Source organism: Bombina bombina, chromosome 7 (assembly GCF_027579735.1).
Source record: "Bombina bombina isolate aBomBom1 chromosome 7, aBomBom1.pri, whole genome shotgun sequence".
In the NCBI taxonomy this organism is placed as follows: Eukaryota; Metazoa; Chordata; class Amphibia; order Anura; family Bombinatoridae; genus Bombina; species Bombina bombina.
In genome coordinates, this window is record NC_069505.1 from 439,751,463 (window position 1) to 439,769,161 (window position 17,699).

At 43.1% G+C, this 17,699-nt stretch overlaps 1 protein-coding gene across 1 annotated transcript in view; it reads right to left on the reverse strand.

The window, feature by feature from the left end:
* Window positions 1-17,699, reverse strand: part of SREBF2 (sterol regulatory element binding transcription factor 2) — a 244,640-nt gene that overhangs the window by 147,197 nt on the left and 79,744 nt on the right. The window contains exons 3-7 of the mRNA XM_053721355.1: window positions 16,990-17,195; window positions 16,193-16,339; window positions 3,449-3,670; window positions 3,240-3,354; window positions 2,702-2,880 (exon numbers count right to left, since the gene is read on the reverse strand). Of these exons, the coding sequence (XP_053577330.1) occupies window positions 2,702-2,880; window positions 3,240-3,354; window positions 3,449-3,670; window positions 16,193-16,339; window positions 16,990-17,195 (869 nt within the window). The remainder of the gene's footprint in view (window positions 1-2,701; window positions 2,881-3,239; window positions 3,355-3,448; window positions 3,671-16,192; window positions 16,340-16,989; window positions 17,196-17,699) is intronic.

The window sequence follows — 17,699 nt, forward strand, 5'->3', positions numbered from 1 at the left end:
TGCCATTCAGCAGGCCAGACTGGTCAATTGAAACAACAGACGCCAGCCTACTAGGTTGGGGCGCTGTCTGGAATTCTCTGAAGGCTCAGGGACTATGGAATCAGGAGGAGAGTCTTCTTCCAATAAACATTCTGGAATTGAGAGCAGTCCTCAATGCTCTTCTGGCTTGGCCCCAGTTAGCAACTCGGGGGTTCATCAGGTTCCAGTCGGACAACATCACGACTGTAGCTTATATCAACCATCAGGGAGGGACAAGAAGCTCCCTAGCAATGATGGAAGTATCGAAGATAATTCGCTGGGCAGAGTCTCACTCTTGCCACCTGTCTGCAATCCACATCCCGGGAGTGGAGAACTGGGAGGCGGATTTCTTAAGTCGTCAGACTTTTCATCCGGGGTAGTGGGAACTTCATCCAGAGGTCTTTGCCCAAATACTTCGACGTTGGGGCAAACCAGAGATAGATCTCATGGCGTCTCGACAGAACGCCAAGCTTCCGCGCTACGGGTCCAGATCCAGGGATCCGGGAGCGGTCCTGATAGATGCCTTGACAGCACCATGGACCTTCAGGATGGCTCATATGTTTCCACCTTTCCCGATGCTTCCTCGATTGATTGCCAGAATCAAACAGGAGAAAGCATCAGTGATTCTAATAGCGCCTGCATGGCCACGCAGGACTTGGTATACAGATCTGGTGGACATGTCATTCTGTCCACCTTGGTCGTTACCTCTGAAACAGGACCTTCTGATTCAGGGTCCTTTCAAACATCAAAATCTAACTTCTCTGAAGCTGACTGCTTGGAAATTGAACGCTTGATCTTATCAAAGCGTGGTTTTTCTGAGTCAGTTATTGATACCTTAATACAGGCTAGGAAGCCTGTTACCAGAAAGATTTACCATAAAATATGGCGTAAATACCTATATTGGTGCGAATCCAAAGGTTACTCTTGGAGTAAGGTTAGGATTCCTAGGATATTGTCTTTTCTACAAGAAGGTTTAGAAAAGGGGTTATCCGCTAGTTCCTTAAAGGGACAGATCTCAGCTCTGTCCATTCTGTTACACAAGCGTCTGTCAGAAGTTCCAGACGTTCAGGCTTTTTGTCAGGCTTTGGCCAGGATTAAACCTGTGTTTAAAGCTGTGGCTCCACCATGGAGTTTAAACCTTGTTCTTAACGTTTTACAGGGTGTTCCGTTTGAACCCCTTCATTCCATTGATATAAAGTTGTTATCTTGGAAAGTTCTATTTTTAATGGCTATTTCCTCGGCTCGAAGAGTCTCTGAGTTATCAGCCTTACATTGTGATTCTCCTTATTTGATTTTTCACTCGGATAAGGTAGTTCTGCGTACTAAGCCTGGGTTCTTACCTAAGGTAGTCACTAACAGGAATATCAATCAGGAGATTGTTGTTCCATCCTTGTGCCCAAATCCTTCTTCGAGGAAGGAACGTCTTTTGCACAATCTGGATGTAGTTCGTGCCCTTAAATTTTATTTACAGGCAACTAAAGATTTTCGACAAACGTCTTCCCTGTTTGTCGTTTACTCTGGTCAGAGGAGAGGTCAAAAAGCTTCTGCTACCTCTCTCTCTTTTTGGCTTCGTAGCATAATTCGTTTAGCTTATGAGACTGCTGGACAGCAGCCTCCTGAAAGAATTACAGCTCATTCCACTAGAGCTGTGGCTTCCACTTGGGCCTTTAAGAATGAGGCCTCTGTTGAACAGATTTGCAAGGCTGCAACTTGGTCTTCGCTTCATACTTTTTCCAAATTTTACAAATTTGACACTTTTGCTTCCTCGGAGGCTATTTTTGGGAGAAAGGTTCTTCAGGCAGTGGTTCCTTCTGTATAAAGAGCCTGCCTATCCCTCCTGTCATCCGTGTACTTTTGCTTTGGTATTGGTATCCCACAAGTAATGATGACCCGTGGACTGATCACACTTAACAGAAGAAAACATAATTTATGCTTACCTGATAAATTCCTTTCTTCTGTAGTGTGATCAGTCCACGGCCCGCCCTGTTTTTTAAGGCAGGTAAATATTTTTTAAATTATACTCCAGTCACCACTACACCCTTGGCTTCTCCTTTCTCGTTGGTCCTTGGTCGAATGACTGGAGGTGACGTAGAGGGGAGGAGCTATATAGCAACTCTGCTGGGTGAATCCTCTTGCACTTCCTGTAGGGGAGCAGTTAATATCCCACAAGTAATGATGACCCGTGGACTGATCACACTACAGAAGAAAGGAATTTATCAGGTAAGCATAAATTATGTTTTTGAGCATTATACTATAATGTAGATGTGTCCCTCATAGTGAGATAATCAGAACTGAAACTAAACTTTGAGGGACTTTATACCACTGACAAGACATCTTACATAATCTCAGAGCAGAGAACTTTACATAACTGGGTCCTTTGGTGCAAGAGACCAGTTATTGTTATACTCTTACAATTCAAGAATGTCCAAGGACCAAAACACATAAAATCACCAGAGGTTTCCCCTGTAACCCTTGGATTTCCAGAGGGCGACAATACATTGTTATGCACCAGTTACTAAGGGGTTAAAGTTACAGGAGAGGCACTCACATTAATATTAGGAATCCTTACAGCAAGCTCAGTCAGATGTCAGGCTGACCAGCGGAACTTTACAACATGTAATTCCCTGAGTATTGTTACCAGATCTACCTATGCAAGGCAGCAGGACCACACCAGAGCACTCACCTTATCATCCAGCAGGGGGCTACCTGGCTCAGAGTCTACTGAATATGGTGAGAAGACAGCTGGAGACCCAGAATCAGATGCCGGTGGTGACATCAACAGAATGTTTTGGTTGAATTCATCCATCTTCATTTCTATGTTGCTGTCCACCAGGCTGCTTAGGTCGATACCTTTCAGGTATTCTGTGAGGTAAACAAACAGAAAACAGTGATGCACATTCAACTCACCCAACACAATTTACGTGAGTCATGAGAGTCAGTATCAGGGAGTGCATGATGGGTAAGCGTCACTTGTTTCACCCACTGTGATTATTAACCAGTTAGTGTGCCAAGCTTAGCTGTTCTTAGTGTTAAGATATATATATATTTGGTGGTAGAATTAGTGCCTAGAGCTAAAGCTAAATGTTCAGCTGTTTTTAAGCTTAACATTTGGCAACATCTTCTTAGGAACTAGATCAATGATGGTTCTACAGAAACGACAACAGCTTAAAATGCACATTTAGTAAATCTATATATATTGCAACAAATGGTTTTTAACTCACTGTTTTTCTGATTGGCCAATTTCAGCGCCATGTTTTCTTGGCGCAGTTTCTGGTTGAGTTGCTGCAGGTACTTAATGTAATCAATGGCCTTCTTCAGGACCCCAGACTTGTGCATCTGAAAGTTACAACCAGCAGTCCCACCAAATTACTGTAACAATGTTACACACACACTGCTTGCTCATTTTAGTCAAACAAGGTTTACCACTCACCTTGGCATCAGTGCCCATCACCAAGTCTTTTAGCTCAAGGATTTTGTCGTTAATGGAAGAGCGATACCTCTTCTCAATGATGTTGTGGGTTGTTCTCCTCTCACCTTCCTTTGGTACTTCCAACTGCTTCAAGGTACCTGGAACCTGCTTGATGGGCATCTTTTCCTGCCCCATCATCACTGGCATGGTAGTGAGAATGGTCCCACTGCCACCCATCAGGGTCTAAAGAGAGTCATACAGGGATTAGACCATATGGATATGTTATTATGCAGTTCCTACAAAACATCACAAAGTAACTAAATCATCACAGCCTAACTATATAGTGTTACGGGAAGTGAAAAGGTCATTCTGATAGGGGAAATGTTTAATTCTGGTTAATCTGCTACTAAACCAAATCCTCCTCTGGCAGAACAGAGGGTAACCTAAACCCAACCCTGTGGTGTTGCATCCCTAATAGGAATGGGGGGGGGGATTTTAAGTCACGGGATAGAAGGAATACTGGAACATTAATGCATGCAGGCAGGAAACTAGTGCTGGTAATAATAAGTGAAGCACATTTTTTTCTTCTCACGATTAAAACAGAACATACAATATTCAACAACTTTCCAATTTACTTCTATTATCAAATTTGCTTCATTCTCTTAGTATCCTTTGTAAAAGGAGCAACAATGCACTACTGGGAGCTAGCTAAAGATATCAGATGAGCCAATGACAAGAGGAATATATGGGCAGTCCCCTATACAACAGTTAGCTGCCAGCTGTTTACTGCTGCACATTCAACAAAGAATACCAGAAGAAAAAAAACCTGCAAAAAACAAACATAATTTATGCTTACCTCATAAATTATTTTCTTGGCAGTGACAGTCCACAAATTCATTAATTTACCTATGGGAAATACTTCACCTGGCTACCAGGAGGAAGCAAAGATACCCCCAACAATGCTTTATATATCCCTCCCACTTCCCCTAACCTCTCAGTAGTTTAAGACTACTGCCAATACATTATGCTAGGGCACGTTTGTGGACTCTGCCAAGAAAGAAAATAATTTATCAGGTAAGCATAAATTATGTTTTCTTTCTAATGGCAGTGAGAGTCCACAAATTCATTCATTACCTATTGGGAAAATAATACCCAAGCTGTGAAGGACATGCAATTAATAGGGAGGGGAAGGTAGTGCTAGGCACCACCACTTGAAGAACCTCTCCCCCAAAAGACGCACTGTTTAACTAAAGACTCATTCTTGAAGGCCCAGGAAGAAGAAACAGCACAGGTACAATGTGCAATAATTAATGATGGAGGCTGCTGGCCCACTTCCAAATACGCCATGCAAATCACACTTCTGACCCAGAAGGAAAAAAGTAACAGCAGTGGCCTTCTGCCCCTTGCGCTTACCAGAATATAAAACAAACAAGGATGAAGACTGACGGAACTCCTTGGTAGCATGAAGATAAAACTTTAAGGCTCAAACTACATCCAAATAATGTAACAACCTCTCCTTAGAAGAAGACGGGTTGGGACAAAGGAGGAACAACTATTTCCTGATTAATATTGTGCGTGGAAACAACCTTAGGTAGAAACCCCATATTTGTTCTTAGCACAGACTTATCATGAATGATCAAATAAGCTTGGTCACATTGCAGAGCAGATAACTCAGATACTCTTCGAGCAGAAGACATAGCCAACAAAAACAAACACTTTCCAAGATAGTATAGAATAACATCAATAGAATGCATAGGCTCAAACAGAGCCTGCTGAAGAACTCTCAGAACAAGATTGAGGCTCCATGGAGGAGCAACAGGTTTTAAGAAAAAGGTCTGATTCTAGCCAAAGCTTGAACAAAAGACTGAACATCTGGCAAACGAGCAAACTTCTTATGTCATAAAACAGAAAGAGCAGAGATCTGCCTTTTAAGAGAAGGACAACTGGAGGGAAAAAAAAAAGACATACTAGATTGAAATTCAATGGAACTGCTAAAGCTTCCAGCAACTCTGCTTGAGGATCCTTTGACCTAGAACCATATATTAGCAGTTTGGGGTTGAGATGAGAAGCCATTAGGTCTATCTCCGGACGCCCCCACCTGTGGGTGTTCTCGCCAAACACCTCCAAGTTGAGAGAACACTCTCTGGAGTGCAGAGTCTGTCTGCTTAGAAAATCTGCTTCCCAATTGTCCACGCCTGGAATATAGATAGCTGAATACAAGAGACTTCCTTCAGTTCAAAAGAACTGCGGGTTCCGCCCTGGTGGTTGATGTAGGCCACAGTCGTGATATTGTCCGAATGAAATCGAATAAACCGGACAGAACATAACTAAGGCCACGCTTGTAGTGCATTGAATATAGCCCTCAGCTCTCGAATGTTGATACAGAGATTCACCTTCTGATCGACAGGTCTCCTGAGCCCTCAGAGGAGCCCAGCCTATCAAACTTGCATCCGTTGTTATAATTCCCCAGGAAGGACGCAGTAAACATCTGCCCAGGAGAACCGATTCCAGAGACAGCCACCAAGAAAGACCCTCTCGTCACTGGGTCTAAACTAATGAGACAAGTCTGTGCGGTTTCCGTTCCATTGTTTCAGCATAAATAACTGTAGGGGTCTCAGATGAAAACGGGCATATCACCCAAAGCCACCACCATGAGACCTACCACCTCCATGCATTGAACCACCAAAGGACGAATAGTGGATTGTAAGAGGCGGCAAGCTGACTGGAGTTTCTCCGGACGCTGATTCGTGAGAAAGATGCCCATACTGACAGAATCTATTATGGTCCCTAGAAAGCACACTATTGTGTTGGGAATGAGCAAACTCTTTTCCAGATTCACTTTCCAACCATGAGACTGAAGATACCAGAGTAGCCTCTCTGTATGAGAGCTTGCTAAATGAGAAGATGGCGCTTGAATAAAAATATTGTCCAAGTTAGGTGCCACAGCAATCCCCTGTAATCTTACTACTGCAAGAAGTGTTCCTAGGACCTTCGTGAAAATTCATGGAGCCGTAGCCAAACCAAAAGGGAAGAGCTATGAACTGATAATGATTGTACGCAAAGACAAAAATCGAAGGAACGGATGAGGATTCTTGTGGATGGGAATATACCGATACACATCCTTAAAATCTATGGTGGTCATGAACTGACAAGAGGAAGAAAAGATCTGATGGTTTCCATCTTGATGGTCCTACCCTCACAAATTTTTTGTAAACACTTTAGATCCAGAATGGAGCAGAAAGAGTTCTCTTTTTTGGGAATTATGAACAGGTTGGAATAGAAACCCCTTCCCGCAGAGGAACTGGAACAACCACTCCCATGGATAATAGATCCGCTACACAACTGAAGTAGGACGCTCTTTTTCTGACCTCCCTGATACCTTTGATATATATATATATATAAACCTGTCCTTGGGGGATGAGAACGAAACTCTATTTTGTATCCCCTGAAGACAATGTCCAGAAGTCACGGGTCCTACACAGACTAAGCCCATACTTCCGGAAAGTGAGGTAAGCTGCCCCCTACTTGGGCCGACCCTTCATGTTAATTTGTTGTCGGGGTCGATTTCTTGGGCTGTTTGTTCTTAGCCCACACTGGGTTAGACTTACAGGTACTCCTGGGTGAATCCGATTTGTTCAAGGGCATGTTCCTCTGAGCCCTGTTCTGATGAAAGGAACAAAAATTTCCCCCCAGCATGACTTTTAGATTTAGCCTTCTTGTCTTGAGGCAGAAATGCTCCCTTAGCCCCCAGTAACAGTAGAAATGATAGAGTCCAATCCTGGACCAAATAAGGTCTTACCCTTAAAGAACAGAGATAAGAGTCTCGACTTGGACACCATGTCCGCTGACCAGGACTTGAGCCAGAGAGCTCTACATGCCAGTACAGCAAGGCCAGAGGTATTCGCGTTTAGAAGAATAATCTGGATAATTGCATCACAAATAAAAGAAATTCAGAGCCCTAATTCAACCCTAAATATCTTCCAGTGGAGACTTCATAGAAATCAGTTCGGATAAGGAATCACACCAAAAGGTGGCAGCACCGGCCACCGCTGCTACACCTACAGTATCATGAAAAAGCAAACCAGTCTGAAGGAAGATCTTCCTTAGGTATCCCTCTAATTTTCTATCCATTGGATCTTTAAATGAGGTACTATCCTCTAGTGGAATAGTAGTACGTTTTGCCAGAGTGGAAATGGCCCCATCTACCTTAGTGATAGTAGTGCAAGGCATAAATTACGTAATTGTTTAGGAGGACAAACTGTTTTCACTTGGCATAACATTAATTTGCTAAATTCAATTAAATCTGCAGGACCCATATTGTCCTGAAAACATTCAGAGCCCTCCATGCTTGTATACCTATCAAAATAAGATAAACTTTTTAGATTAAGGTATCATTCAAAGCTTCTGTGTATAAAAAAATATTAAATGAAAAGAATAAAAAACACACAATCCCATTCAATAAGCTCTGTCGGTAAGTGTCTCACCACCCCCAGACAGGCTTTTTTCCTTGATGCTGCCAAAGACCAACTGTGCAGCACGGCTTGCGCTGTGAGTAAAAGGCGCAGAGAGGGTGAGAGTGCAGTCGGAGCGGGATGATGTAATTGCAGCCCAGTCCAAAATGCTGACACTAAATTCTATTTGTCGTGATCGCGGGCAGAACCCTAAACGCTCCCTATGTTCTAACACAGCAAGCACCGGATCGATATAAAACGAACCGGTACCGCTGTCGCCTGTGACTGCCAGAATTAAGGACCTATATATTGTTAAAAAAAACCACTGGGAATTTAATAAGAACATGTGCAGATCCTTCAGTATGTATACCCCCTCCACCAGAGGGAATGACAGTCCATTAGAACTCCAGAGAATCTACAGCTTGAGCTGTAAGCACGGATTAATGAGATTCCTGAGAGTCACTAAAATACTGTTAGCACTTACACTGATTACATGTTGGGCCTACCCCCACTGGGAGTGGATCACCCATATCCCCTGTGTCAAGTTAGGGGCCTTAAAAATTCCCTCTCAGAACCACAGTATTCCCAATATAGGCAACAAGCCATCTAGGGTGCCCCAAAAGGAAATAAAAAGCTTACCATGACGAAGTTTTCCAATCGGAGTCCTGTCTTACAGATGAGTTCAGTGTCACTGACACGGGTAGCCTGTAAGGAGAGAAGGTAAGAAGGGTAAGGGAAAATGGCTCAGAATGCTCGTAAAGAGGTACGAGAACTTCGCAACGACTACCAGCAGGCAACAAATACATTACTCTACCAAGAAGATTACATTGTCTCAACTAACTCCCCTGCTCTTTCTTGTAGGAAACAATCCATATGAGGACAAAATCCACATCTTAGCAGAGCACCTCTTCTCTGCCTACCTCTATGAAACAAGGCAAAAAACTACTGGGAGGGTAGGGGAAGTGGGAGGGATATATAAAGCCTTGATGGGGTGTCTTTGCATCTTCCTGGTGGCCAGGTGAAGTATTTCCCATAGGTAAATGAATGAATTTGTGGTCTCTCAGTGCCATTAGAAAGAAAATGGGAGATAAATGGCATATTCTATAAGACTTTTCTACCCCCCCCCCCTTGTTTTTCCCAAAAAACTGTGTAGATTGAGTTTGGATCTTTCAGAAACCTAAGAAGCTGTATATAAGCTGCTTTTGTAACAGTTAGCAAGGTGAGACACCATCAGAAAGGCCACATCAGATACACAGTGATGATGGTTTTATGTGCACAATGTCAGATAAACACGACGAGAAGACCTTGAGTTACAGTCGGAAGTCACCCTGACCTATAACACATTGATAAGGCTTCCAGGAAAGTCTGGCAATGAGTGATCACAATCTATAGCTGGCGTCTGTGCAGTTAGTAGTGAGGTATAACACATATCAAATGGATGTGAGAAGGTATAAATTGAAGGCAGGTACATGCAAGGAAGAAAACTGTAGGGAAAAAGGTGAATTAAAATAAAGTGGTCAGGAACAGAAAAACTAAAGTGACAATGCTGCACTCACTTATATGTTAAAGGCCACAAACAAACAACAAGACATAATGATGTAGATAAACCAAAAATGATCCATGGACCAAGAGGCAGACGTTTTTTTTATTCTATTATGAGTTTAAATTATGAAGTAATAAGTGTAAAGTGTTAGTAAATATGTGCCGCCATGTTATAATCTAGCTTTCTCTAAGATATAAAGTCTTATCAGAAGTCTCCTCTGCCAAGGCCAGGTAGGGACAGTCTAGAGGCATAACTTTTTTTCACTTTCTGTGATGAGATTTCATTTAGTGAAATGCTTCTGCAGGTCATTTTGAAATGAAAACAGAATTTATGCTTACCTGATAAATTACTTTCTCCAACGGTGTGTCCGGTCCACGGCGTCATCCATTACTTGTGGGAATATTCTCTTCCCTAACAGGAAATGGCAAAGAGCACAGCAAAAGCTGTCCATATAGCCCCTCCTCAGGCTCCGCCCCCCAGTCATTCGACCGACGGTTAGGAGAAAAAAGGAGAAACTATAGGGTGCCGTGGTGACTGTAGTGTATAGAGAAAGAAATTTTTCAAACCTGATTAAAAAACCAGGGCGGGCCGTGGACCGGACACACCGTTGGAGAAAGTAATTTATCAGGTAAGCATAAATTCTGTTTTCTCCAACATTGGTGTGTCCGGTCCACGGCGTCATCCATTACTTGTGGGAACCAATACCAAAGCTTTAGGACACGGATGAAGGGAGGGAGCAAATCAGGTTACCTAAACAGAAGGCACCACGGCTTGCAAAACCTCTCCCCCAAAAATAGCCTCCGAAGAAGCATAAGTATCAAATTAGTAGAATTTAGCAAAAGTGTGCAAGGAAGACCAAGTCGCTGCCTTACATATATGATCAACAGAAGCCTCGTTCTTGAAGGCCCATGTGGAAGCCACAGCCCTAGTAGAGCGAGCTGTGATTCTTACAGGAGGCTGCCGTCCGGCAGTCTCATAAGCCAATCGGATAATGCTTTTAAGCCAGAAAGAAAGAGGTAGCAGTAGCTTTTTGTCCTCTCCTCTTACCAGAGTAAACGACAAACAAAGATGAGGTTTGTCTAAAATCCTTTGTTGCTTCTAAATAGAACTTTAAAGCACGGACTACATCTAAATTGTGTAACAAACGTTCCTTCTTTGAAACTGGTTTCGGACACAGAGAAGGAACAACTATTTCCGGTTAATATTCTTGTTGTTAACAACTTTTGGAAGAAAACCAGGCTTGGTACGCAAAACGACCTTATCTGAATGGAACACCAGATAGGGTGGATCACACTGCAAAGCGGATAATTCAGATACTCTTCTAGCAGAAGAAATGGCAACCAAAAACAGAACTTTCCAAGATAGTAACTTGATATCTATGGAATGTAAGGGTTCAAACGGAACCCCTTGAAGAACGGAAAGAACTAAATTTAGACTCCAAGGAGGAGTCATAGGTCTGTAAACAGGCTTGGTTCTGACCAAAGCCTGTACAAAAGCTTGTACATCTGGCACAGCTGCCAGGCGTTTGTGTAACAAAACAGATAAGGCAGAAAACTGTCCTTTTAAAGAACTCGCTGACAACCCTTTATCCAAACCCTCTTGGAGAAAGGAAAGAATCTTACGAATTTTAATCTTACTCCAGGAGAATCCCTTGGATTCACACCAACAGATATATTTCTTCCATATTTTATGGTAAATCTTTCTAGTCACAGGTTTTCTGGCTTGGACCAGAGTATCTATCACTGAATTTGAAAACCCACGCTTGGATAAAATCAAGCGTTCAATTTCCAAGCAGTCAGCTGTAGAGAAACTAGATTTGGATTTTCGAATGGACCTTGTACTAGAAGATCCTGTCTCAAAGGTAGCTTCCATGGTGGAGCCGATGACATATTCACCAGGTCTGCATACCAAGTCCTGCGTGGCCACGCAGGAGCTATCAGAATCACAGAGGCCTTCTCCTGTTTGATCCTGGCTACGAGCCTGGGAAGGAGAGGAAACGGTGGAAACACGTAAGCTAGGTTGAACGACCAAGGTGCCACTAATGCAGCCACTAGAGTCGCCTTGGGATCCCTGGATCTGGACCCGTAACAAGGAACCTTGAAGTTCTGACGAGACGCCATCAGATCCATGTCCGGAATGCCCCATAATTGGGTTAACTGGGCAAAGACCTCCGGGTGGAGTTCCCACTCCCCCGGATGGAAAGTCTGACGACTCAGATAATCCGCCTCCCAGTTGTCTACTCCTGGAATGTGAATTGCAGATAGATGGCAGGAGTGATCCTCCGCCCATTTGATGATCTTGGATACCTCTCTCATCGCCAAGGAACTCTTTGTTCCTCCCTGATGGTTGATGTAAGCTACAGTCGTCATGTTGTCTGACTGGAATCTTATGAATCCGGCCTTTACTAGTTGAGGCCAAGCTCGGAGAGCATTGAAAATCGCTCTCAGTTCCAGGATGTTTATCGGGAGAAGAGGGAATTCCAGACCGCGCCCCAGCCTAATAGACTGGCGTCGGTCGTGACAATGACCCACTCAGGTGATCCTGAGTCAACCACCAACGGAGTGAGTCTCTGGTTATCTGGTCTACTTGAATCTGGGGAGACAAGTCTGCATAGTCCCCATTCCACTGATTGAGCATGCACAGTTGTAATGGTCTTAGATGAATTAGAGCAAAAGGAACTATGTCCATTGCTGCAACCATCAATCCTACTACTTCCATGCACTGAGCTATGGAAGGCTGCAGAATAGAGTGAAGAACTTGACAAGCGTTTAGAAGCTTTGATTTTCTGACTTCTGTCAGGAAGATCTTCATTTCTAAAGAATCTATTATTGTTCCCAAAAAGGGAACTCTTGTTGACGGAGACGGGGAACTCTTTTCTACGATCACCTTCTACCCGTGAGATCTGAGAAAGGCTAGAACAATGTCTGTATGAGCCTTTGCCTTGGAAAGAGACGACGCTTGAATTAGAATGTCGTCCAGATAAGGTGCCACTGCAATGCCCCTCGGTCTTAGAACCGCCAGAAGGGACCCTAGCACCTTTGTGAAAATTCTGGGAGCAGTGGCTAAACCGAATGGAAGAGCCACGAACTGGAAATGTTTGTCCAGAAAGGCGAACCTTAGGAACTGATGATGATCTTTGTGGATAGGAATATGTAGGTAAGCATCCTTTAAATCCACGGTAGTCATATATTGACCCTCCTGGATTGTAGGTAAAATTGTTCGAATGGTTTCCATTTTGAACGATGGAACTCTGAGAAACTTGTTTAGAATTTTTAAATCCAGAATTGGTCTGAAAGTTCCCTCTTTTTTGGGAACTACAGGTTAGAGTAAAACCCCTGACCTTGTTCCACTGTTGGAACTGGGTGTATCACTCCCATCTTTAACAGGTCTTCTACACAATGTAAGAATGCCTGTCTCTTTGTTTGGTCTGAAGATAAGCGAGACATGTGGTACCTTCCCCTTGGAGGAAGTTCCTTGAACTCTAGAAGATAACCCTGAGAGACTATTTCTAGTGCCCAGGGATCCGGAACATCTCTTGCCCAAGCCTGAGCAAAGAGAGAGAGTCTGCCCCCTACTAGATCCGGTCCCGGATCGGGGGCTACCCCTTCATGCTGTCTTGGTAGCAGCAGCAGGCTTCTTGGCCTGTTTACCCTTGTTCCAGCCTTGCATTGGTTTCCAAGCTGGTTTAGCCTGGGAAGCGTTACCCTCTTGTCTAGAGGCTGCCGAGTTAGAAGCCGGTCCGTTCCTGAAATTACGAAAGGAACGAAAATTGGACTTATTCTTAGCCTTGAAAGGCCTATCCTGTGGGAGGGCATGGCCCTTCCCCCCAGTGATGTCTGAAATAATTTCTTTCAATTCTGGCCCAAAAAGGGTCTTACCTTTGAAAGGGATATTAAGCAATTTTGTCTTGGAAGATACATCCGCCGACCAAGACTTTAGTCAAAGCGCTCTACGCGCCACAATTTCAAACCCTGAATTTTTCGCCGCTAATCTCGCCAATTGCAAAGCGGCATCTAAAATAAAGGAATTAGCTAACTTAAGTGCGTGAATTCTGTCCATGACTTCCTCATATGGAGTCTCTTTATTGAGCGACTTTTCTAGTTCATCGAACCAGAAACACGCTGCCGTGGTGACAGGAATAATGCACGAAATTGGTTGGAGGAGGTAACCTTGCTGAACAAAAATCTTTTTAAGCAAACCCTCCAATTTTTTATCCATAGGATCTTTGAAAGCACAATTGTCCTCAATGGGAATAGTCGTGCGTTTGGCTAGCGTAGAAACTGCCCCCTCAACCTTAGGGACTGTTTGCCATGTGTCCTTCCTTGGGTAGACCATGGGGAACAATTTCTTAAATATAGGAGGTGGGACGAAAGGTATGCCTGGCTTCTCCCACTCCTAATTCACTATGTCCGCCACCCTTTTAGGTATTGGAAAGGCATCAGGGTGCACCGGGACCTCTAGGAATTTGTCCATCTTGCACAATTTTTCTGGAATGACCAAAGAGTCACAATCATCCAGTGTAGTTAGTACCTTCTTAAGTAATGCGCGGAGATGCTCTAACTTAAATTTAAACGTCACAACATCAGGTTCTGCCTGTTGAGAAATTCTTCCTGAATCAGAAAGTTCTCCCTCCGACAAACCCTCCCTCACTGCCACTTTTGACTGGTGTGAGGGTATGACAGATAAATTATTGTCAGCGCCTTCTTGCTCCACTGTATTTAAAACTGAGCAATCACGCTTTCTTTGAAATGCTGGCATTTTGGATAAAATATTAGCTATGGAATTATCCATTACTGCCGTTAATTGTTGCATAGTAACAAGCATTGGCGCGCTAGATGTACTAGGGGTCGCATGCGCGGGCATAACTGGTATTGACACAGAAGGAGAGGATAAAGAACTATCCCCCCTACCTTCATTTGAGGAATCATCTTGGGCAACCTTATTAAATGTGACTGTCCTTACTTTGTCTGGACGCCATAGCACAATTATCACATACATTTGAAGGGGGGACCACCTTGGCCTCCATACATACAGAACATGTTCTATCTGAAGGTACAGACATGTTAGACAGGCTTAAACAGGCTAATAATGCAAAAAAAACCTGTTTTAAAACAAAACCGTTACTGTCTCTTTAAATGTTAAACAGACCACACTTTTTTACTGAATATGTGAAAAACTATGAAGGAAAACAGAGCCGGAGCCGTTTAATCAATCAGCAATTTTAACCCCACTACAGTCCCAGCCACAGCGTTTGCTGCGACTTCACCTGTCCCTGGGGGTTATACGATACCAAATGAAGCCTTCCAGGAACGTTTTCAATGATCACCAGACCCTCTCACATGCAGCTGCATGCACTGCATCCAAAATAAACTGCGCAATTATGGCGTGAAAATGAGGCTCTGCCTACTATAGTGAAAGGCCCTTCCTGACTGGGAAGGTGTCTAAACGACTGCCTGGCGCCTAAAAACGTTCCCAAACACTAAAAGTTTAGAAAATCACTTCAAACTGCATAAAAAACTTAAATAAAGCAATCGATTTAGCCCACAAGAGTGTCAACCAGTGTATAGCCCATAATAAGCCTTCATTCTGTTAAGAGTCTAAGAAAATGGCTTACCGATCCCCAAGAGGGAAAATGAAAGTCTTCTAGCATTACACAGTCTTGTTAGAAAATGGACTAGTCATACCTTGAGCAGAAAAGTCTGCAAACTGTTCCCCCCAACTGAAGTTCTCTGGGCTCAACAGTCCTGCGTGGGAACAGCAATTGATTTGTTACTGCTGCTAAAATCATACTCCTCTTTTAAACAGAACTCTTCATCCCTTTCTGTTTTAGAGTAAATAGTACAAACCGGCACTATTTTAAAATAACAAACTCTTGATAGCAGAATAAAAAACTACAACTAAACACCACATACTCTTCACCATCTCCGTGGAGATGCTACTTGTTCAGAGCGGCAAAGAGAATGACTGGGGGGCGGAGCCTGAGGAGGGGCTATATGGGCAGCTTTTGCTGTGCTCTTTGCCATTTCCTGTTAGGGAAGAGAATATTCCCACAAGTAATGGATGACGCCGTGGACCGGACACACCAATGTTGGAGAAATTCACATTTTTAATTATGCAGTGACACTAAAGCATCAGCTCAATTGCAATGTGTTTATTAACTGAAGACTAAAGCCATTTTTCAAGTTTTATAATATATTGCAGGAGTTGAAAATTGAAAATGAAAATGTCTCTTAAATAAATTTGTTTCCGTTTTTTCTTGGTCTAACATCACATAACTAGAAAATAAAAATGAAGTAATGAAACAGGTACTTTCAGGAGTTACAGCTTTGCAGACTGGGAAATTGCATTCAGGAGTTACAGCTTTGCAGACTGGGAAATGCTTTTCAGCGCGGCTCCGTTAAGTAAAATGTACACAGTGAAGACGGAGCACAGCCTCTTTATGCAGTTATGCTGCATTTTCTGTGATGGCATCTCAGGTCATAGCATGTTCTGCCATGGGGGGAAGGCACAGATATATATTAGATACTAGAGTATTAATCTCAAAGCATTGTCTCACTGTGTATAATTACATACATACATTTTACACTGAGCTGTCGCACCTGCTTAGTAGCGCTACATAACTCTTCTACACCCACAGCCGTGAAACAACAAACTCTTGCGCAAGTCTATAAGGCGGGAGGTACAACGTGAGTGTTACAACCTCTGATGTGATTGGCTATCATTTCTGCCATTATATGACTGCATGTTATTTGTGAGTATAACTGCACTTACCGGCATCTGCAGGGCTGTGGTCTGTAGCGGTGTAGTCAGTGTGGTAATCGCAGGATTCTGCACTGCAGTCATCACAGGGCTGCCATCTGCCTTTAGTGCAGTGAGGACCAAGGATTCTGTCTTTATTATCTGAGGCTGCACCAGCACCTAAAATTACAGAGTTGTACAAACATTTGTGGCACACGGTGCCAGACGAAGTCTCAGAATGTTTGCTTGGAACAAAGGGTATTGTGGTTCTTACCACCAAACCCTGGTATAGCTCCTACATTCTGCCTAACCCCCTATTTATTGTACAGTGCAACTAAATGTTTAGTTTTTTTCTATGTTATATGAGAAAATCAACAAAATCTTAAATCCTCCATAACTGGTGGTACAGGGCCTGCATTCATTACAAAAAAAGAATACAAAACACACAATTTGCTTACTATAGTTTGGCTACATTTGAGTTTTGCAGATGCTTCCAGTGACTTGCAGAGTTGTTACAGATTAACTTTATGACTGAGGTGCTGGGGCTCAAGAAGTAGTTTATTTAAACAAAAAAAACACACAATGGTTGTCCTGCTTTACTGGGCACTGAATGACAGACAAAATCTGTAAATTGTGTTCATCACAGCGTACCTTGTGTTATCTGATCCATACAAATCCATATTAATAAACTGCTGCAGCATATGCCATAGCAGAGTAAAAGGTGATGTGCCACATACAGGAAGCATAAGGCAAGTCATATCTCACACTGATATGTCCACACAGAAGCTATGTCTGTGCCACTATTAAGATCCCCTCCCAGATACACTTACGGGAACTTGTTGAACCTGAGGGGTCATGGTCTGCATAGTGGCCGGTGTCAGCGTCTGGATAGTGCTTTGCGTGGCTGGGGTCAGTGTCTGGATGGTACCATTGGGTGTCAGCACTCTCTGGGCCTGGACCGTCTGTACCTGCTGCTGAATTGTGACGGGCTGCATCTGCTGAGTGGTCATCAAGCTCTGTAACTGAGGCTGCAGCACTATAAAACACCAATTAGTAGTCAGAACCTAGTGCCGGACTAGTGCCCACACTGTATAATGCATGATGGGGATTTAAATACAATGTAATAAAGGGGCTCTGTCTTATACCGCCAACAGTATTCGTATTTACAGACAAAGAAGGTGACGAACACATTCAGATTATTTACAGAGTTTTTGGAGAAGATAAGGTGCTGTGTATATGTAAATAAATACACGGACAAGTGATACTTGCCTTTAATATTGGGGTGTTTAGACCAGGGTCTGGTATATTTAAAGAGAACCCACAAACACCTTAAGGGACAGTAAAAACCTTAACATGTTTAAATCAAATGTTTAGTTACGTGTAAAAAACATAATTTATGCTTACCTGATAAATTCCTTTCTTCTGTAGTGTGATCAGTCCACGGGTCATCATTACTTGTGGGATATTAACTGCTCCCCTACAGGAAGTGCAAGAGGATTCACCCAGCAGAGTTGCTATATAGCTCCTCCCCTCTACGTCA